We start from the raw sequence: 23,212 nt of genomic DNA, 5'->3' as shown, positions 1-23,212 counted from the left end.
TTCAAACATACTATGTATTTACTTCTATTGTTTATCGTTGACCTCCTCCTGCCCACTAGAGTGGACATGCTGTGAGAAAATGCTGTGAAGAAACGCTTTTGTCTGTTTTGTTCACTTCTCAACTCCAGCACCTAGAACAGGCTTGGCACACAGTAAGCACTCTGAAAATATTCAGTGAATGAAAAAGACATTCGAAAGTGGAAGATCAGAAAGGTAAAGTGATTTTCCCCGGAAAATGAGTTTAAGCTGACCCTGGTCTTCTGATCCACATTCCATGCGTTTTCAGTTTGGAGCTGAGCTGGGCCAAAATCCAGAAGAGGTTATAAATGATTTTATAACATAAAACCCAATTCATTAGGAATACTTTCAATGTAATTTGTACTTTTAAAACAATTGTTTCATTAATTACTATATCATAGCAGTCATAGACCAGTCCTTCCTTTGGACTGTCTCCACACAGCAGGAATAATGAGAATAGGTATAGAACTTCACATAGACCTAGTATTTTCACCTCACTGTGTTACGTTATAGGATTGGCAAGCATGCCGGTCTCTCATGCAGCCTCTGCTGCAGGGCGACTCTACCAGTGCTTCCTCAGAGTCATCAAAGGGGCAAACAAACCAGAAGGCAAGGCCACTTAAGGCTGGGGAGCTAAATCAGGAATAGTACAGTGACACACAGGCTAGGAAAGGAAGTGAGTCTACAACATGGTCCCACACTGTTGCCATTCTGAGTTAAGGACATGCACCAGGCTGTCAGACCTAAAAAAGAAATGCACTGGTAAGTCAGGTTGGTGGTTGTCCAACTCTGTACAACAGTTTTGGCAAAGAAGGTTAAATGCAGTGTTTTGCAGTGTATCTCAGCCCTGTTCATTTCTTTGGTAAAATTCTCTCTATAGAGAGTACATTTATCTGGAGGTGGTGTGCATTTATCTGGAGGTGGAAGTGGTATGAGCTGAAGGCAGCTTTCCAAGCTCCTTCAGAAATATTAACTATTAAATGCACAGCTTGAGTAAGGTTTGCGATTCCCACTCCTACTATACTGCTTGCACAATGATTTATGACTAACCTGCCATGAACCATGACAAGATAGAACAAATCTGAGAAAGTAAGAATGGGAAGTTAGTTACTGAATGTGGGATTTGATCAGTAATCACATCAAAACTGTTGTTTGGAAATAAAACATCAGCATCCTCAGTCACCTTTCTCCTACTCAATTTCCCTTTGCTCCAGAAGGAATTAATCTCTTCTTCCTCCTTATCCCTGAGCACTTTTATAGCTGCACTTAGTTAAAGGCAACTCTATTAATTTCTTTGCTTGAACTGAAGTTTCCTTAATTTATTATAACCATTACTCTTGTCGCTGGACCAGCTAGTGTTTGGATTTCACAAATAAGTCTTGCAGCTTCCAAAACACCAACCCATCACTACTGTATTTATTCTTAAATGACTTTTCACTGGGAGAAAGTATAATTATCTGTCACAACAGAACTACAAATAGGACCCTAATAAGTTTACCATTTGTTAATTTCTGTTGCATATAGGCAAATTGTTATATTTTTCTGTAATTTTTAATATCTTCCTTCTGAACTAATTATTAGTGTTTATGTATTTTGTCTGCCACCTTGATTGTAAACTACTTACAGATAGAAACTGTGTTATGTAATCATTTGGAGCAGAACACATGCTAATTCTATGAATGATCACAGCTAATCAGGAATTCGGTCAGACATTTCAGCTGAAAGCAGTCCCCGTCCTGATACCACTCTGGGTCCACCGAACCCACAGCCAGTAGCTTTTATGAGCACATTTTCTGTGTCTCCTACCCAAGTATTTACATAAGACAGCACAGGATTCTTGACTGCAAACCTGCAGAGTCTTGAACAGACAGGAGTGTGAGGAGGGCCCTGTATCCCTGATGTTAACACTCCTGTGGGAACAACTACAGATCCTATAAGAAGATTATGCTTTGGCTGTTAACAGTGACACCTATTAGGAATTGTTCCATGAGAGAGCATGAGAAATTCTCTGGAGTTCAAAAAATCAAAATGACATCCTTGATAAAAAATCTCTTCATGGTTTGAGTATCATAGTTGACACCAGGAATCTCTGGGAATTTGGTCTTGAAGCTATTCTCAGAGCATGTGTTGCATACATTCCACACAGGCCTTGGGGGATAGAGCAGGCTTAGCTTTTGGTTTTCAGCAGAGTTTGTCATCTTCACAGCTGAGTAGAACACTGGAATGTGACATTTACCCAAGTATACCCATTTTTCATTCAGTATCATTTTCGATGTAGCAGGTCTTATCTTAAAAAAACAAACAACCTCTTTGCTTTTGTGAGTTTAGTTTGTAAAAAAAAAAATGAGAGCAAGAGACTTCTCTCCATTGGACTTCATCCCTGGGTATCATCCTTCACTCCCTGTTCTCACTCTTTCCTCAGCAAGTCACATGACATTTATTGATCAGAGCATTTTATGGTTAACTCACTTTTAAATTTTCCAAAATGCCATTTGGCTTCTTGCCAAAGACCTGCATGGTACCGGGATTTACTCAATAGTTTTGTAAATACAACTACTTCCTTTTTCTGGAAGAAATAGAAATAGGACTGAGAGAAAATGGCTTCCTTGCCAAAAAACAGAAATAGCTTTTATGGCTCAGAGAATAACAGTACAATTATAGCAAGAGATGGTTTGTCTGTATCCCACTTTATAATAATTCAAAACTCATGATAAATTCTTAGAAAAGAGGTATTTGTTGTAGGAGTAATAAGTGGTAGTATTTGTAGACTTATGTGGTAATGCATCAGAATTCACAGAATGGAAAAATTACTCAATGCATGGAATAGTATATTCCAAGTTATTTTGTGTTATAGAAATCAAAAATATTCTATAGTCCCTAAGCCGCTTCTGTTGAGAATCTGAGAGAAGAGGAAAAGCCAGTCCATTTCTAATTTTTTTGGGGGTGGTGGGGATGGGGATAGGATATCAGTTCACAGCAGAGCCTTAATTGTACTTGGCAGTGACCTCTATCAGCTGTTCAGTTATGTGTCTTCTAGTTTGTTTCCTCTAAATAAATACAGAGATGTTTCCTCAATTGTTAGACAACTTTTCCAGATTGGTTTCCAATAGTAGCAAAAGGAAAAATCTTTTCCAGTAATTTTCTGATTACTTCATCTGCAAGAGTAAAGTGAACGCTGAAAATGCCACAGTGAGCTTCAGTCATTTATGGGAATGTCTAAAAAGGCATCAGTCATCAGTTATTTCTTTTCCAGATATCTACGAGTGATATCTGCATTAGTTTCTTAACTAAGACTTTTTTTTTAAATCCTGTTTGTTATCAAAGACCTCTGTGTCTAAAAGATAAACTTAAATTTTTTTAAGTTCTGAAGAAGTAAAATCTTAGATGACTCAACACTTGCTTAAATTTCAACTAAGGATGAGATTGAATTAACAATCTCAGAATCTCAACATATATTTGGCCTTACCTATTGTTAATGAAACGGCTGCAGGCAGGGCTGCATGTTACAAAGCTTGAACAGAGCAATAGAACTATTTATAAATGCAGACACCTTTATGAAGACCTATTCCCTGGGTTTCACTTATGTAAGCCTACAAAACTATCAGTTGTAAGTAACTGAGGGGAGTAAACACATGAAAGTTCTCAAATGTCCAGGTTTTTCTGAACATTATGTGATTGAAAAGCAGCCAGGTTTACTGCAGACAGAACTGCAGACATTTCAGTGGAGAAAATGAGACACAAAATGGCAAATAATGTTGTGGACATTGACCTGTGAGCCTGGTCTCCACTTCCCTTTTACCTCCACTCCTGCCTTTTTTTCTGAGGGGGAAGGAATTCTCTAGTTAAAAGCTGAATCCATAGGACAGCCTGTCTCTCCTGAGGGAGCTGCCGTACTCTAATTCTTGTTTAGCTCAGTTCTCTGAGTGTGGCGGAGGGGAATACTAACACCCTCTTTAAGTCAGCGTCCTGTGGGGCCACTTCCACACAGCCGAGGCCTCATTCATTCATTTATTAAAAAATGTTTATTGAGTGCCTTCTGTGTGCCAGACACTAGGGATTCAGCAGTGAAGAAACAGATAAAAATGCCTTGTTCTCAGGGAGCTGACATTCTAGTGTGGCTCCTCCTAGGAGGTGTCCAAGTTGAATGGAGCTTCAGGAATGGGTGTGTCTGAGAAGCCTCAGGAGTTTACAGAGCCCCCTAACCTGTTTCTGTGCCCTCCAGCAGGTTTTATATCTGAGCTAATGTGGAAGGGGAGAGACACTTCCTCCTATTAAAAACAAATGCAGAACGGCTGCCTTCAGTGTTATACAAACTGCCTTCTGGCCATATGTAAATGATTCACTTTATTGGTTTTTAGTCTGCAATTGCAATACCACGTCAGGTCTCATTCATCTTAACCTGTTGACAGTTGTTTCTAGCGTGTGAGTGAGTTTTTCTGAATGTAGTTGGTATTGTGTGACTATTGTTTCCAAAATATTTTAAGGTTCCGTTTTATGAATAAAAAGTATGCTAGACTTTTTAATAGGCTGAGAGTAATATGACAGTATCAGGCCTCAGATTCCTTCATCTTCTAAAATTCTGATTCAGTGATTCCTCTTAGAAGCTGAGCCTGCCCAACACAATGGCAGAAATATTGCAGAGAAAGACGTTTTAATGCTCTGAGAAGAATGTATAATTCCCATATATTAACTTTAAATGCAATTACAGAGCCACTATTTTTCAGAAGAACGAGTGCCCTTTAACCCAATGTTAGTACTTGCGGAGGTTTGGTCCTTAATCTGCCTGCAGGCTAGTTATTCCACATGTTCTGGTTTTATAGGGAAGTGCTTCTGAACATTGGTTCCGTTCTTATGGTTCTCAGATTTCAGATTGTGACACCATTAAACAGTTTTCTAGTACTTGGTGCCAGTGATTTAATTATTAGAAGCAATAAAGTTATTGGCCGTCCCTATAGTTGGGCCCAGGCTCTAGGCTAAAACTGCAAACTGTGTCTTAGGGCAGCAAATCAGGTCCTAGGTCTAGTTCACTCAGCTTTCAGAATGAATTTTAACCCCAATCCAGTCTTCTTATGGGTCCCTTTCTTGCCACTCATACCTGAAGTTCACTTGTTTTCAGTTTATGAGGCACTAATTGAAATTACATAATCAGATTTCAATTTGGTAGTTTAGAATCAGTTTGAAGAAATGAGTAATAATGTTGTCATGTCCATTTTAATGATCTTTCAGGGGCTGATGGAGATCAGTGAACTGTAACTGTTTTCTATGATCTGATGGAAAAACCTCTCACATATGTGGGCAGCATTTTCAGGGAAAGAGTAGGCAAGTCCAGGGTGTAAAGCAAAACTAATACCATTAGTCTTTTTTTTTTTTAACATCTTTATTGGGGTATAATTGCTTTACAATGGTGTGTTAGTTTCTGCTTTACAACAAAGTGAATCAGCTATTCATATATATATGCTCCCATATCTCTTCCCTCTTGTGTCTTACCATTAGTCTTTGAACAATTATGGAATTAGCCAGATTTGCTGAAATCATTCTAGGAAACTATCAAAAGCCCTAGAGGAGCTGAACTTGAGAAAAAGTAGGAACTTGACCTTTTATAGCTTAGACCTCTGTAGCATAAGCCCCTAAATTTCCCAGGGGATAAATTTCATCTGGTCATCTCTAAAAGAGTCACTGTTGATGGTTACGAATTCAAAATATATACTGGGGTTGAAGAGCAGTGACTTTGGCTGTGTTTCAGAGGTCTTAATAGGATTATTTTTTTGTTTGAGGATGTTAGAAATTCTTTGTTGCTGCCACCATTTCTGAACTATCCTAGGATGGCACGTTCTCAAGTTGGGTCAAAGAATGGTGGAACTTTCATAAAGCAAAGAATTACCTGATGATATGACTAGCAAGTATGAAGGACAGCCTTACTAACCATGTTCTGTATTTTTCATTGTCTGCTGAGAAGGGACTTTGCTAACTCTGGGTATGCAGTGTTGAATGAAACAGACATACTCTGACTTTATGGAGTTGATGGTCTAGTGGGGAGGCATATATTAGTAAACAAGCCAGTGTTTAATTATACGTTGTAATAAGTGCTGTGAAGGAAAAGAACTGACATGATTTGGGGATGCTACTTGAGTTTTGGTAGTAAGAAAAGTCCTTTCTGAGGAAATGCACTTGTTTGATGTTTTACCAATATTTTAAATGTAATTCTGCTGCTTTTGCAACACTCCTGTAAGCTGCATAAGGGAAGAAACCTCATTTTCTTCTGTAATTCCTTACAGTTTAAAGCACTCAGTAAATGTTGGTTGACAGTTTTGTGACCCATCATATGGTATCCATTTTTCTTTAGAAAACTCACCCTCTGTTTAATTTGGATACAGAAAATGGGATCTAAATGCTTATAAGAGCCTGTAACCATGCCTAGCATATAGTCAGTGCGCAAACAGTTGCTGAATGAATGAATGAAGGTTACAAACTGAGTTTGGTTTCTCAGTTAAAAGTAATCAGTGATCGGGCTTCCCTGGTGGCGCAGTGGTTGAGAGTCCGCCTGCCGATGCAGGGGACACGGGTTCGTGCCCCGGTCCGGGAAGATCCCACGTGCCGCGGAGCGGCTGGGCCTGTGAGCCATGGCCACTGAGCCCGCGCGTCAGGAGCCTGTGCTCCGCAACGGGAGAGGCCACAACAGTGAGAGGCCCGCGTACCGCAAAAAAAAAAAATAATAATAATCAGTGATCTGATGAAACCACAGACCTACCCTTTTCCTTCATGCCCATCCTTTTTTTTTAAAATTTTTATTGGAGTATAGTTGATTTACAGTGTTGTGTGAGTTTCAGGCATACAGTAAAGTGAATCAGTTATACATATACATATACCCACTCTTTTTCAGATTCTTTTCCCGTATAGGTCATTACAGAGTATTGAGTAGAGTTCCCTGTGCTATACAGTAAGTCCTTATTAGTTATCTATTTTATATATAGTAGTGTGTAGATGTCAGTCCCAATCTCCCAATTTATTCCCCCCACCTCCCCGCTTTCCCTCTTGGTACATAAGTTTGTTTTCTACATCTGTGACTTTATTTCTGTTTTGTAAATAAGTCCATTTGTACCCTTTTTTTAGATTTCACATGTAAGCAATATCATATGATATTTGTCTTTCTCTGTCTGACTTACTTCACTCAGTATGACAATCTTTAGGTTCATCCATGTTGCTGCAAATGGCATTATTTCATTCTTTTTTATGACTGAGTAATGTTCCATTGTGTATATGTACCACATCTTCATTTTTATTTTATTATTTTTTACATCTTTATTGGAGTGTAATTGCTTTACAATATTGTGTTGGTTTCTGCCATATAACAAAGTGAATCAGCTATATGTATACATATATTCCCATATCCCCTCCCTCTTGAGCCTCCCTCCCACCCTCCCTATCCCATCCCTCTAGGTGGTCACAAAGCACCGAGCTGATCTCCCTGTGCTATGCAGCTGCTTCCCACTAGCTATCTATTTTACATTTGGTAGTGTATATATGTCCATGCCACTCTCTCACTTTGTCCCAGCTTCCCCTCCCCCACCCCCCATGTCCTCAAGTCCATTCTCTACATCTGCATCTTTATTCCTGTCCTGCCCCTAGGTTCATCAGAACCATTTTTTTAAAAAATTCCATATATATGTGTTAGCATATGGTATTTGTTTTTCTCTTTCTGACTCACTTCACTCTGTATGACAGTCTCTAGGTCCATCCACCTCACTACAAATAACTCAATTTCGTTTCTTTTTATGGCTGAGTAATATTCCATTGTATATATGTGCCACATCTTCTTTATCCATTCCTCTGCAGTGGACATTTAGGTTGCTGCTATATCCTGGCTATTGTAAATAGTGGTGCAATGAACATTGGGGTGCATGTATCATTTCAAACTATGGTTTTCTCTGGATATAGACCCAGGAGTGGGATTGCAGGATCAGGTAGTTCTATTTTTAGTTTTTTAAGGAACCTCCATACAGTTCTCCATGGTGGCTGTACCAATTTACATTCCCACCAACAGTGTAGGAGGGTTCCCTTTCCCCCCACTTCCAGCACTTACTGTATATAGATTTTTTGATGATGGCCATTCTGACCAGTGAGAGCTGATACCTCACTGTAGTTTTAATTTGCATTTCGCTAATAATTAGTGATGTTGAGCATCTTTTCATGTGCTTTTTGGACATCTGTATTTCTTCTTTGGAGAAATGTCTATTTAGATCTTCCACCCATTTTTTGATTGGGTTGTTCATTTTTTGATATTGAGCTGCATCTGCTGTCTGCATATTTTGGAGATTAATCCCTTGTCGGTCGCTTTGTTTGCAGATATTTTCTCCCATTCTGTGGATTCATGCCCATCCTTCTTAACACACATGTTCCCATTGTTCTTCCCCCAAGAGTACCATTTGGTTTCAGGACTCCATCTGTCTTGTCTGCAGATAACTCCAAAATTACAGTCCTAGCTCTGTTTTCTCCTGCCAGTCAGTCTTCTAGCCCTGTTTTTTCCTACCAATCAGTCCTTACCCCTATTTCCTACTACTTGCCTGTCCTCTGCACTAAAATGTCCCGGAATCTCAGACATATGTGCACTCAGCTCCTCCCTCGACAGCTGCGTGGCTCACTCCTCACTTCTTCTGTTTTGTTCACTACTGTATCCTCAGTGCCTGGCACATGGTAGGAATTCAGTAAATATTTGTTGAATTAATAAATACATATAGTGTTCAGGCATTATATATTATTATGCTTATATTGCATTAGAAGACACAGTGAGCACGTCAGGTGCTTGAACCTATATGTACTATCACTGCGAATGCAACAGCTACAAATGCAAACTTATACTAGAGTTTCCTGATAGTGACCCAGATACCAAGATTGTGTTTGCCACTGGTGATGTGATTTTCTGAAATGATGAATAATTCTTGGTTATGTTCAGAAAAAAAGCAATATTCCCAGCATAGTGGAGTGGTTATAAGAATGTATTCTAAAGACACACTGCCTAGGTTTGAACTTCCTGCTCTGCCATTTGTCAGCTGAGTGGCTAATCACATGATGTTTCTATGTTCCAGTTTTCTCATCTATAAAATGGGGAATAATAATAATAATACCTGAATTAGGAGGTTGTTTTGAGAATTAGATGAACAGTGTCTGGCATGCAGAAGCACGAGGTGTTATTAAATAAATAAATTATTATTCAGTAGTTTATTCCTGGAAATTTAGTGTATATAAAACCCATGTAAAAGTGCTCTATATTTAAATGTAAAACAGTGAGTTTATTACCATAGTAATAATCAGGGTGGTTTTTTTTTTAGCCTATGTGAATATTGTATGAGATACAGGACAGTTTTGCATGGGACTGTCCCTGTGCATTACAGACTGTTCCGATTCCTGGCCCCTGCCCATTAAATTTTAGTAGTTCCCTTCAATCATCATGACCACTACAAGTGCTCCTAAGGGTTGGTGGGTTTTGTATACATTGTTCTAGGCGCATACACTTTTTAAATGAAATTATTATAGATCTTCTAACTAGATAAGCTCTTTCTCATCTGCCTCCCCATTGTTCAGGAATATAACACCCATGTAATATTTAACAAATTCTAATACCTATCTAATACCTATTCTAATACCTATCCTTCTCACACTGTTCTGAAAAACTGAAGAGAGAACACATCCAAATTCATTCTATGAGGCCACCATTACCCTGATACCAAAACCAGACAAAGACCCTACAAAAAAAGAAAATTACAGGTCAATATCTCTGATGACTATAGATGCAAAAATCCACAACAAAATATTAGCAAGCCAAATTCAACAATATATAAAAAGGATCCTACATCATAGTCAAGTGGGATTTATTCTAGGGATGCAAGGATGGCTCAATATCTGCAAATCAATCAATGTGATACATCACATTAACAAAAGGAAGGATAAAAATCACATGATTATCTCAATAGACACAGAAAAAGCACTTGACAAAATCCAACATCCATTCATGATAGAAACTCTTATCAAAGTGGGTATAGTGCGAACATATCTAAACATAATAAAGGCCATTTATGACAAACCCACAGTTAATATCATACTCAACAATGAAAAGCTAAAATCTTTTCCTATAACATCAGGAATAAGATAAGGCTGCCCACTCTCACCACTTCTATTTAACATGGTATTGGAAGTCCTAGCCACAGCAATCAGACAAGAAATAAAAGGTATCCAAATTGGAAGGGAAGAAGTAAAACTGTCACTGTTTGCAGATGACATGACTCTATATAGAAGACCCTAAAGAGTCCACCAAAAAAAACTATTAGAACTAATAAATGACTTCTTCAAGGTTGCAGGATGCAAGATTAATATACAGAAATATGTTGCTTTCCTATATACTGATAATGAACTATCAGAAGGAGAATTCAAGAAAACAGTCAATTGCATCAAAAAGAATAAAATACGTAGGAACAAATTTAACCAAGGAGTTGAAAGGTCTGTACTCTGAAAACTGTTAAGTCATTGATGAAGGAAATTGAAGACAACACAAATAAATGTAAAGATATCCTGTGCTCATGGATTGGAAGACTTAATCTTGTTAAAGTTACAGTACTACCCAAAGCAATCTACAGATTTAATGCAATCCCTATCAAAATACGCATGACATTTTTCACAGAACTAGAACAAACAATTCTAAAAATTTTATATGGAACCACAAGAGACCTTGAATAGCCAAAGCAATCTTGAGAAGAAAGAACAAAGCTGGAGGTATCACACTCCCTGACTTGAGACTACACTACAAAGCTACAGTCATCAAAATAGTATGGTACTGTATACAGATACATAGATCAGTGGAATAGAATAGACAGCCTAGAAACAAACCCACACACGGTCAATTAATCTATGACAAAGGAGGCAAGAATATACAATGGAGAAAACACAGTCTCTTCAATAAGTGGTACTGGGAAAACTGGACAGCTACATATAAAAGAATGAAAGTAGAACATCCTCTAGCACCATATATAAAAATAAAGTCAAAATGGATTAAAGACCTAAGTGTAAGATCGGAAACCATAAAACTCCTAGAAGAAAACATAGACAAAACACTCTTTGACAAAAATTGTAGCACTATTTTTTAGGATCTGTCTCCTAAAGCAGAGGAAATAAAAATAAAAGTAAATAAATGGGACCTAATTAAACTTAAGTTTTTGTACAACAAAGGAAACCATTGACAAAATGAGAAGACAGCTGTTTTCTGAGAAAATGGGAGAATGGGAGAAAATATTTGCAATGATATGACCAGTAAGGGGTTAATATCCAAAATATATATAAACAGCTCATACAACTCAACTTTGAAAAAACAAACAACCCAATTAAAAAATGGGCAGAAGGGGGCTTCCCTGGTGGCACAGTGGTTAAGAATCTGCCTGCCAATGCAGGGGACACGGGTTTGAGCCCTGGTCTGGGAAGATCCCACATGCCGCGGAACAACTAAGCCCGTGAGCCACAACTACTGAGCCTGAGCGTCTGGAGCCTGTGCTCCACAACGGGAGAGGACGCGACAGTGAGAGGCCCACGCACCGCGATGAAGAGTGGCCCCTGCTCGCCACAACTGGAGAAAGCCCTTGCACAGAAGCAAAGACCCAACACAGCCAAAAATAAAAATAAATAAATTTTTTTAAAAAATGGGCAGAAGACCTGAATAGACATTTTTCCAGAGAAGACATACAGATGGCCAACAGGCATATGAAAAGATGCCCAACATCACTCATTATTAGAGAAATGCAAATCAAAATGCAGTGAGGTATCACCTCACATCCATCAGAGTGGCTGTCATCAAAAAGACCACAAATAACAAATGTTGGAGAGGATGTGGAGAAAAGGGAACGCTTGTACACTGTTGGTGGAAATGTAAATTGGTGCAGCCACTATGGAAAACAGTATGGAGGTTCCTCAAGAAAATAAAAATAAAACTACCATATGATCCAGCAGTTCCCCTCCTGGGTATATATCTGAAAAAAACGAAAACACTAATTCAAAAAGACACATGCACCTCAATGTTCATGACAGCGTTATTTACAATAGCCAAGATATGGAAGTAACTTAAGTGTCTATCAACATATGAATGGATAAAGAAGATGTGGTATATATCTGCAATGGAATACTACTCAACCATAAAAAAGAAGGAAATTCCGCCATTTGCAACAACATGGATGGACCTGGAAAGTATTATGCTTAGTGAAATAAGCCAGACAGAGAAAGACAAAAACTGTATGTTATCACTTATATGTGGAATCTAAAAAATAAAATGACTGAATATAGCAAAACAGAAACAGATTCACAGATACAGAGAACTAGTGGTTACCAGTGGGGAGTGGGAAGGGGGAGAGGCAAGATAAGGGTAGGGAATAAAGAAGTAGAAACTACTATGTATAAAATAAATAAACTACAGACATATATTGTACAGCACAGGGAATATAGCCAATATTTTATAACAATTTTAAATGGAGTCAAATATATAAAAATACTGAATCATTGTGTTATACAACTGAAACTTATGTAATGTAGTAAATCAACTATACTTCAATAAAAAAATAAATACACATGTATTTTTTAAATATTTAACAAATTCTGATTTGTCTTGCAGTTAAACAAATAATATCCCTCCCGCCATCCCTCCCTGCCTTTGGACACTCACAGCCTGAAATCTCTCCTCTGTCCCGGAAACGGCAAAGGGCAGACATGGTGGTTGCTAGAGCTCTTTGCTCCTGCAAGTGTTCTCCCTTATGTCTCCAGAAAGATTTTTCAAGTCGGAAGCATATTTTGTGTTTGCATCTGCAATACGACTGGTACTTAACTCACTCAGTCTTCTTCCCCACTGTTGAGGGAGAGGTTCTATCTAGTTCTACCACTGATCCCCCACCCGCTACCTTCAGAAATGCCCAACGTTTCTTAAAGGAGCCAAACCGTTTTTCTATAAGCATTTTAACATATTCAGTGACATGGAACATTTATATATTGGTTATAAAGAAAAAGATCAATGCTAGAGTTTTCATGGAAGGTTTCTTAGAAGTGGGATTTGAAATGGGCCTTAAAGGGTTAATAGAAATTGACTGGATGGAGAATTTGGGCAGAGAAGAGCAGAAAGAGCTTTTTTATTTTTTTTTCCAAGCAGAGGATAAAGTACTAGCAGAGATAAAATGCATGGTGCTCTGGGATGGTCAAAACCAGGACTCTGGTTAAACATTGGAGATAAGATTGGTTAGACATGGTGAAGTCAGCTTTGGAAGTTTTTGAAAGTCACCGAAAACATGTGATGTTTCACCCCTTATTGTTCATTGTATTCCCGCCTTCCCTTCCCTTTGTCTCCTTTGTCTCCTTTGTCTGTCTCCTCTTTCTTACCCTTCTGGATTTCTTTCCTGATTTTTCCACGTGTTTGTTTTGGGTGCAGGTATCTCTTGTGATCAGTGGAAGGGGGGATTTTTATTTACCTTCCATGTTCCCCCACGTACACACACATACCCCACACCCTACAGGATTCAGGCACAGGTCCTGACAGCCTGTCACTGCCTGTCACCAGCCTAGCTTACACAGAGCAAACTGCCCCTTGTTAGGATTGGTGTCTGATTCTGAACAGAAATCTTGTTTTATCATACGTAGTCTTTGCAAAGCACTGGTGAAGTCTTGTCATTTTTTAAAATTAAACTTTCTGTGAAATTTGGGGGTATTTAAATTCTGTTTATGGTTAAGGTCCTGGTGTGTGTGTTAGTCATCTCCCAGCTAACAGCCCCTTGGAAGGCCATTCTTAATTCAGTTATTGTGTATTTACAGGCTGTTCAGAATTCCACATTGCCTAGAGTTTTTCCACCGCCAGTGTCCAAGCACTTTTTTTCTTGCTTTCCCAACCCCTCTGGGCATTCAGACTCACTTTCTGGCGCTCATGTTTGAAGCCAGTCATCTCTTTTCCTTTTTATTTGCCTGATCAATTTTGAATTTGAAGTATTCATATTTCATACCTTTTTCCTGACTCAGGTCAGTGTTTCTTCTCATTCTGTTCACTTCAGAAGTCCCAGAACATAAGATTATTTATATCGCTTGCGCAGCACCCAAATGTTCGCTAATAGAAGAGGGGAAGTGAACCTTTAACATTTGTGCTCCATACTGTAACTTTTGGTTCTGTTTTTCCCAGTCACTGTCTTTTTCATTAAGTACACAAAAATCCTTCAGCAGTCTTTTCACATAACTCAGCTCTAACAACTCCCTAGTTGTTGACTTTGTTCCCTCTTGTCGGCAAGCCCATGAGCTGTAATGTTTTCTCTTATTACTGGGGCACTGCCTATTCATAATGGAGGCCTGGCCCTTAATGAAAGTGTGCCGTCCGTCCTCAGCCTCTCACATCCTGCCTGGGTTTTCCTTCAGAGGCTGTTCCTCTCCTCCCTACCTGAGCCACCGGAGTCTTCAGGTTCTCATCTCTCCAGTTAGAACCTCCTCTGGTATATTTTATTCACACCGAGGCACAAATTATAGGCAACAGTTGAAAATGTCCTTTCCGAGGGTGGTCAATTATTAACTATGCTCAAAGTCTGAAAGTAAAGGATAACGGGAGCTTCATCTGCCACTTGTGGGAGGAGTTTCGGAGCCTCTCTGATGCTCCTGGAAGCAGATCGTGTGAACAGATGCCTGACAGTGCAGGGGAGGGGCCTATGAAAACCACAAGCTATCATAAGCTGTTTCCCATTCTGTCCTCCTTTAATTAAAATAATTAGAACCTCATCAGTAATAGAGACCACCTCACTCACTATCCAAGGGGGTCAATACTGAAAACCAAAGGACTTTTATAAGGTCCCACAGAGTAGACTGAAGAAAAGAAATTGCTGTAGCCCCTTTAACTATTTTCTAGAGGTGTTGGGTAACTTGGGATTCCTAATGGTGTGTCACTTTAAACCTAAATTTTCCAGCTTGTCATTCAGAAGGGGCTTCCTAAATTCGGTTTAAGGCATTCACATCCTATCTGGTAGAATCTTCTTCTAGTAATGCTGACTGTTTCCTTGGCCTAGAAGTTCAGAAAGGAGTGAAGAACAGAATCCATTTTAAAGCCACCCAAACCGTACCTAGCATGAGCCTCCTGGTTGGGCTTAAGATAACAGTACCATTTCAGCCATGACTAGGGACTCCCAGGTTTTGGAATCAGGTCGCAGCTTTAGTTTTCCCCCAGGCATCTGAGCTCATATCACCAGGTTTTTCATCTCTTCCCAACATTTAAGCTATTAAAGAACTCCAGTTATCAGTTTAAACCATAGCAGGCCTATGGGCTCTAATAACTTCTGCAGGTGGTATGGGCTATATGACAGAACCTAGTCTTGATCTTAAACTGTCATCTGGGTTCTGAGTTAATCTAGGAAAGTAGTAAAAATTAGTCATGTATATTACATGTCTTTTATACATGTGTTTTTCATTATTTGATCATCTGTGTCTCAACGTGTCCGTGTGTGTGTGTATATGCACACAGTCTTTCAGTTTTTCTAAAACAGAGAGGGCCCATGGTTCCAAAAGGAAATGACTAGTGTGGCACCTTGAAATCTGAACCCTGTCACATGTTCTGAATGTAATGACTCCAAATACATTAACAGGTTGTCTTTCTTCCATTGCCTACTTTTTGGAAAAGAAATCACTTTGATAGGAAACGTTGGCTAACTTACAGCCAATCAGATTTAATTCTCTAAAGATAAGTAAATGATTTGATAGCCATTACAAAGTGGCAGGAGTTGTAATATTGGAGTTAAGTGTCCACAGCAGTGGTCTGAAAGAATAGGTAGGGTTAGTTATTACGAAGCAGCAACCAACTGCTCTTCATTGCTAGTAAGGCTGGGAAAGAAGGAAATTAGCTTCAACTGTAATTGAAGAGATTTATAAGACCTGTAATGGGAAATTCACCATCAATGGAGACTATTTTAGAAATTGAAACAGGCAATCAACCAATAGAAGTGGAATAATAATGTCTTCCATTGGCCTTAAAATGGGATATATGATCTGCTCAAGGCACTTAAAGTTGATAGATTATTAGATTTAATAGTTTTTAACTTTTAGGGGGTCATAGACCTCATTAAGAATCTGATGTACCCCCTCTCCAGAAAAATGCACATACAAATAAAACTTTGCATGTAATTTTAGGGAACTTATGGACTCCCTGAAGCCTGTGCATTAGACCCTAATTTAAGACACCCCAGATTAGATGATCTCCTTAAGTCATTTCCTGCCTCGTTAAGTTACAAGCTCCATAGTTCAATTTTCCCAAACATAATGGAATCTGAGGATCAAATGTCAAACTTTGGATTTTCTTCCTCTGGATTTATAATACTTGGCACGCCTGGTGTAGTAGTAAAAAAAAAGAAAAAAAAATAGATAATGGAATAGAAAGAATTCTACTTAAATTCTTTGCCCCGGAGAAGCCAAATGTTTAATTTTGAAATCACTGGTTGGCTGTATATCACCCTCATGAAAAGGCAGTGCAGGACTAGGCCCTCGCCAGCATTCTTCCTGGTCCCACACCCAGCTCTGGATTCATGGCTGAAAATGCGAACCGAGGTGCCACGTTGACTCCCCAGCATTCTTCCAAGTTTACACATCTTCTAACTGCATTGCTATGAATGTCCAGCTGGTCTTGAAAGATGTTATCTATTTATAATTCTGCCATCAGTTTTATGCCCAAGTTTCATTGACTACAAGTTGGAAAATGACCACCTAGAATTACAAATCGGGGAATAATTTGGCCTTCTCCCGAAAATAAAGAGCTTTTTTCCTCACAGGAAGAATGGAGTGTAGTACATGTCTGTGTATATTAAACTCATGACAGTAAGTTACCCCATATGTGTTAAGCATGGCTGTATGTGGTTTTTCCTGTTCCCTTATGCCAGTAGCCTCTAGTTTACCTGGAAGTCCTTACAGCATTCCTTTTAAGCCCAAATTGGAAATGTATGGCTCTCTTTGTACCTGGAATCCAGAACTGAAATTAAGGACTGCCTTAATATGGAACAGAAGTGACAGTGGTCTCTGGGAAAGAGCGTGATTATCAGATGTCTACAACTTGTTGCCAGTCTTCACTGTATTTTATGTTCCTAAGCACAAATCTTTAAATTCATAGTTGGGAATGTCTTCATGAAATTAGAAGTATCACTGATGAACAGGAGCCAGGCAGTCCTGGCCAAGGTCTCCTTACCTTTCGCGTGATATGGTGGGCCTTTTGACAATTATTCCTGCCCACTGTTGAAAGGGAAGGGGAGAACTTAAGTATTCTTCCCTCTACACTCTCCCCTCCCCCAACTGAAATCTCCTGCTGTTCCAGTTGGTCCAGTCGTGGTGATACACTGCATGGAAAGCATACAAGACATATAATGTCTGTGGACAGATAATCTGTGGTATTAACTCTGACAGTGGCTCCAGGCTTTACTGAGCCAGTGAAGGTGGTTTGGGACTAGAATTGAGGCGAGGACAGGCCATCCTGGCACTGTAGCTCTGCTTAGTGACTGATGAAGTCTCTCTGTACCCTTGAAAGCGTGCTGACAGTTCACACCCTTGAAGCGCATTGATGTCTTTCTGGGACTGAAACTTATAGCAGAATTGCACATTCTGTTGAATATTTATTCCTTGTGTTTATTTCTGTCTGCAGAGAATGTGATCAATGGGCAGGATTACGAAGTGATGATGCAGATTGACTGTCAGGTGATGGACACCAGGATCCTCCACATCAAAAGCTCGTCAGTTCCTCCTTACCTCCGAGATCAGCAGAGGAATCAAACCAACACCTTCTTTGGTTCCCCTCCAGCAGCCACAGAGGGAGCCCACGTTGTCAGCACCATCCCTGAGTCACTACAGTAGTACCCAGGGGCTACAATGGAAAACTAAGGATGGGACCCTGCCAGACCGGTGAGTGGATGAGAGAAATGCTTCTTTCTGCCTTGGTGGCAAGCAGAGAACTGCCTCATAATAGAATTCAGGAGATAGAAGAGAAAAAAAGAAGCTGCTCTATTTTTCACCATCTGCCCATCGACTCGGAAAGCACTGGAACTCAGACACAAGGGGAGCAGCATATCTCCACAGGCACGTGTAGCCCTGCATCCTCCACTGTTGTCTGGTGTAGATAATTTTTTTCTGTACCTTTCTGAATTGCTTTTCCCTCTGTGTTTGTTTTGTGTTTAAATAGTCATATGCTTTCAAATAAGATCCACTTCCCCTCTCTGCCATTTCACTTATTGTTATGGTAGAGACTTTTATTTAACAGCACCCATATGTTTCCACTCATTAGATCTTTCATCAACTTAATGCAAACCAATTGTGGATGTGTGCTTATTGGAAAGCAAATGTCAAAGCCAGAAGAGCCAAAAGCATCCCCAAAAGAGTCAAAACAATTTGGAGTGTCAGGTAAAGGGGAAAATCCCCCCGTGGTAAAGTTTATCTTGCAATTTTCGGTTCACACCTGAGACTGCATGTGAACAACTGTATTGGGGTCGGGGGTGGGTAGCAAATCTGCGAGAATGAAATGGAAGAGAAGGCGGGCTTTGAAAGAGGAGATAGCTTCATTAATACATATGTTTAAAACACTGAAAGTTTGATGTGATTGCAGTTTAAGATTAAAGCCACAGCTACCGTTTATTCTGAGGACCATGGGCCACTGAGTGTTAGCACACGTACTTATGTCTTTTCTTTAGTAATCTGGTTCAGATCCTCAAGGACCACAGGACAAATCCTTCATTTTTATTGTGAATCTCCACACACTACACACCTTCTATTGATATGATACCCAGTTCAGCTAAGGAGCATGTAGGTGACTTTACATTTAAACAAACAAGAGCTTTTTCTCTTGAGAATTGATAAGTATTCACTCCTTTAAAACTTTGCAGACAGGCAAGTTAGATTCCTGCTGGTGGAGTGCATCCCATAGTATGGCAATCATTTTCAATTCTCCAGTGAAAAGGCAGTGAAGGAATTAACTCTTTTGTCCTCCCATTATTAAAAACAAAAACAAAACAGAAAAATACCTTACTTTGTTCACTTGTACTTTGACTGTCTCCTCTGGGATTTCTACCTTCAGCTTCTAAAAGTGAGTCTTCTACCCTCTCCTCCTATGAAACTTCTGAATTTCTCCATAGAATTCATTCTGCAGACACCGCTTCCTGTCCTAATTGACTTGCTCTTGTCAGATTTCTTCCCTTCCATTCCACACTGTATCAATCTCTTCCTCCTTGCAAGAAAAGGAACGAGACATTATATCAACTCCTCAAGGCCTACCTTGAGTGAGTTAGTTTTCTGCCTGTGAAATTAGGCGTGGCTCCTAGATAATTTTGAAGACTCACCAGCACTTCTTTGTGGACAGTGATGCCTCTGTGCTCAAGCCAGTTAGACGCTTTCAGAGGAAATCAGTTTAACTCTTGTGAGGGGAAGAAGGGGACTCTGCTGCTCTATTCCCTGGGAATCTGGAGTTTGAAAAGTATCCGTTAGCCACGTAGCAACCACTTTAAGTCAGGGCAGCACTCCTCTCTGATTTGGCTGCCCCAGGCGGTTTTCAGACAAGAACCATTTTCCCTGGGGACCACTCTTCCTTCTAAGGGGTGCCAAGGAGTAGAAGGCAGGTGCCTAGAAGACCTTTAGGTCGCAGGGCAGTCTTCTCATGGATTGTCTTCTCCTGGCCCTGCTCCTTCCCATTCTGTCCTGTGAATTAGCCAGACAAGAGGCTGCTACCATGGCTGGTAGGCAGTGGCAACATGGTCATTCCCAAGCTGCCAGTCTTCTCCTGCAACTGTCGTAGTCATCACGGTGGATGCAAATACCGTGTGTGTGGAGTGATTGTAGATGGTGCTTCCGTCCTCTCCTTTGCGCTGAATCACACAAAAACAAACCATCACGTGGATTCCTTGTTTGGGACACTTGCTTTTACTTTATCCCTCTATTCCCAGGTTTTCCTGTGTCCATTTTACCAACTGGTCAGACTGAAGACTTCATTATGTCACGTTAACGCCTCTCTTTCAGGTGAAAGTGTGGGTTAAGTGTACCTGTGAAGTGACCACGAAAAGCAGTCTGGGAGCCTTGCCTCCTTCGCTTTTCACTCACTGACCCTTCCACCCCTTGTCATTACCCGTTCTTGTATTGATCCTTTTGAGATGAGGGAACAGGATTCTCCTCAGGGTGAAGTTTCAGGAAATGAGTGAAAGGCAGCTGACAAGTATTCTACTTTTTAAACTGCTGTCGAGGCTACTGTTAATCTCTGGGCACAATGGTAGTTTTTATTGTCATGTCTGTACATTAGCTCAAGGGCCTTTAGGAAATGGAAAGTTGCTCTGCCTGATGAATAAACTGGTCTTTTGGCTTAATTGTTTTGGTGAGATGGCCTTTTGGAGATTGCAGCCAGGAATTATGGGGGACGTGTGTGTGTGTGTGTGTGTGTGTGTGTGTGTGTGTGTGTGTGTGTAATTTTTTAATTTATTGAGTTTTTAAGTGGCATTTTGCAAGCTTGTGAGAATGTTAGGTAAGCTCATGGAGGAGGCAAGTCTGCCTATTATTAGGTGACTCTGTGCCCTCTGGGCCACCAGTACTACTGTCTTGAGAGGTGATGGCAGAGACTGCTGGGAATGGTTTTTCCACTTGGTTGCAAGTTCCAAGTTTTTAAGGCTTAATGGAAGTGGATGTGCCCTCATGCTGTCTACAGAGTCAGACGTCAGGAGCTTCTTCCCCGTGGGGTTAACTCACTCAGCAGAACAGGGACACAGCTCCATTAGGGCGGCAGTGTAAAATGCCTCTTTCCAAAGTTAGGGTTTGTGAAAGGATCATCTTGAAACAAATGTATTGCTTGCCATTCTTGCAGTTTAGGTTATTGGGTGGGGGGGTTGTCTTTTCACAAGTGAAAAACCCCCTGTAATTATAAAAGCTCAGAGCATCTTCTAATTTTTTTTTTTTTTTAATGACTACAGTCTCCAGAACAAAGCTGGCATTTCTTTGCCTTTTCTTGTTAGCAGGAAGTAGACATGGCGGTATTTGAAGGCAGCCGTGTTATATGAGTCATTCTTGAGTGTTCTGAATAAACACTACTTAGAAACAGACAAGAAACTTGGGATTCAAACTAATTTTTCTAGCATTTTTAAAAGAGGCACTGTCCTGATCAAACTTTCCTGGCTCGAATCTTCCTCCTGGGAATGAACCCCCAGTAGTCACAGCAGTGACACTCTGATAAGACGCTGCTGCTGTGGCATTTGGAGTGACTAAAACTGGAGAACTCTCGAGCTCCTTGCAATCTTTGTACTATTTTCTGATTCTTGCCATTTCACTAAGCTCAGGTTGTGAAACTTGACAGCATATCAGAAAAACTTGTCATTGTACTAGACTTTCTAACACTTTGAAAAGTTTCAAAGCAGCTTCCACTTTCAACTATCTGTTAGAAGTAACCACTTTTACTGAAGAGCCAGAGTAAGAGCCCATGTGCCCCCTCTTCAGTCTGACCACATGGACGTTTTCCACTGCATACGGCTGGGCCAACTCAGCTTCCTGCTGCAGAGTCATAGACCTGAACTTCACATGAGACCTTGCATACTATTGGCTGTTTGTTTTCGTACGAATTAACCTCTCAAATAAGATTGCTTAATGCCCAAATTGATAGACATTTATTACCTGCTGTGGATCTCTCATTCTTTGCGAAAATGTGACTTCTGTCAGTCCTGAGTCATTTTAATTTACAGAAATTAGGATCTTTGCTGCTAATAGGAATACTAATTATAACTTTTACCTTAAAAACAAGAATAAAGCTTAAAGAAAGAAAATGAAATGTAAGACATTTTTATTCTTACCCCGACACTATTTGGGATGGAGCAATTCCTGTTTCCCTAGGGGTTGTGGTTAATTTGTAATTTTCTAGGAAACAGTATTGGACTACCCCAAAAAAATGTTGCTGGAGTCCAGCTGGAACTATGCACATTAAAAAAAAAAAAGTTTGCTCTTACCTGAAAAAAAGAAATCAGAATGTATCCTGTTAACTTATATTTTTAAAGACTAAGCTTAAAACAAAGTTTATTTTGGATAAGACTAGAACTTTTAGCAGTTTATTCTAATATCTGTGCATTAATATCTATGTTGATATCTGTCAGATTATCTGTCAGAATTTATAAAAAGAAGGATGACAAAGGTATCTTGATCAGGAAACTTGATCCTACATATGAATCATGTCACGGCTAGTCACTGTGAAATAGTGGACACCGTATTCAACATATTAGTTTGCTGCCTTAGAGACTTTTAGCACATTAAAAGACTTTAAATGATATTAAGTTGGGGAACCAAGGATTAAATAAACCATAGTTTATCATTTGCCAAGGTCAGCAAACAGCACACTGTCCTGCTGCTTGCCCCCAGCGATGTCAGTGACCATTAGTTAATAAGCAAACCAGGAAGTTTGGCATATCCCCCGGTAGGATCATCCCAGATAGAGATTAGCAGGTTGACTTTCACAGTAAATGTATATTGGACCATTTTAACTCACACTCAGCCCTAATTTCTAGGTCAGTCATCTTCATAAAAGATGGTGGGAAAATAAATAGAATTTTAGATGGAAACTGCTGTGCACTACTGGCCTTAGAGATACTAGTTTCCTGTCATGTTGCCAATATGGTTAGGCTAAGACCAACAGTGCTTCTCCCCTGGAGCCATTAGAACCTGAGGAGAGAGTGTTAGAGATGCCATTTCACCAGGGTTTTCTTTCTAAGGGTTGTATCCATGCTCCGTTAAGAATGGGTTAAAGATGCAGAGGAAAGATATCCCATTCTCTTCCTTAATATTTATGTTGGTTTACAACACATAAAGAAACAATGACAACAGACTATGTCATGCTTTTAAGCAAGTCTTTATAATGCAATACTTGTTCCTTGTCTAAAGTTCAAATAAAGAATTTTTAAACTTGCCTTGTTCTGTTTTGTATGTAGAAAGAGAAAAAAAGACCCAAAGTGAATCATCAGTGTTAAGTGATTAGTAATGAGAAGGGAAGCCTAAAATGGTTTTGTGGCCTGTTACTGTTTAGATGAAACAATTGAACTCTTTTCTACTCTTTTTCCCAACCTGGTTAAGTAAAAGTTTCCTTTATTGTGTCCAAATATTTGAACTACAGTCTTTCTTACTAAGGGAAAAAAAAAATTGTCTAAAAACTTATACTTTGTCCTTCTACATC

At 39.6% G+C, this 23,212-nt stretch overlaps 1 protein-coding gene across 4 annotated transcripts in view; it reads left to right on the top strand.

Moving 5' to 3' along the window:
* ATF6 (activating transcription factor 6) overlaps nt 1-22,949 on the top strand; it is a 222,012-nt gene extending 199,063 nt beyond the window's left edge. For all 4 annotated transcript variants that reach the window (XM_060134471.1, XM_060134465.1, XM_060134486.1 and 1 more), the window contains one exon: nt 17,681-22,949. In XM_060134471.1, coding sequence (XP_059990454.1) covers nt 17,681-17,889 — 209 coding nt within the window. In that variant the 3' untranslated portion in view covers nt 17,890-22,949. The remainder of the gene's footprint in view (nt 1-17,680) is intronic.
* The last annotated feature ends 263 nt before the right edge of the window (nt 22,950-23,212 follow it).

The sequence above is a fragment of the Lagenorhynchus albirostris genome, chromosome 2 (genome assembly GCF_949774975.1).
Source record: "Lagenorhynchus albirostris chromosome 2, mLagAlb1.1, whole genome shotgun sequence".
Classification (NCBI taxonomy): domain Eukaryota; kingdom Metazoa; phylum Chordata; class Mammalia; order Artiodactyla; family Delphinidae; genus Lagenorhynchus; species Lagenorhynchus albirostris.
The sequence above is the reverse complement of the archived record's forward strand: the minus strand, read 5'-3'. Positions and strand labels throughout refer to the sequence as shown.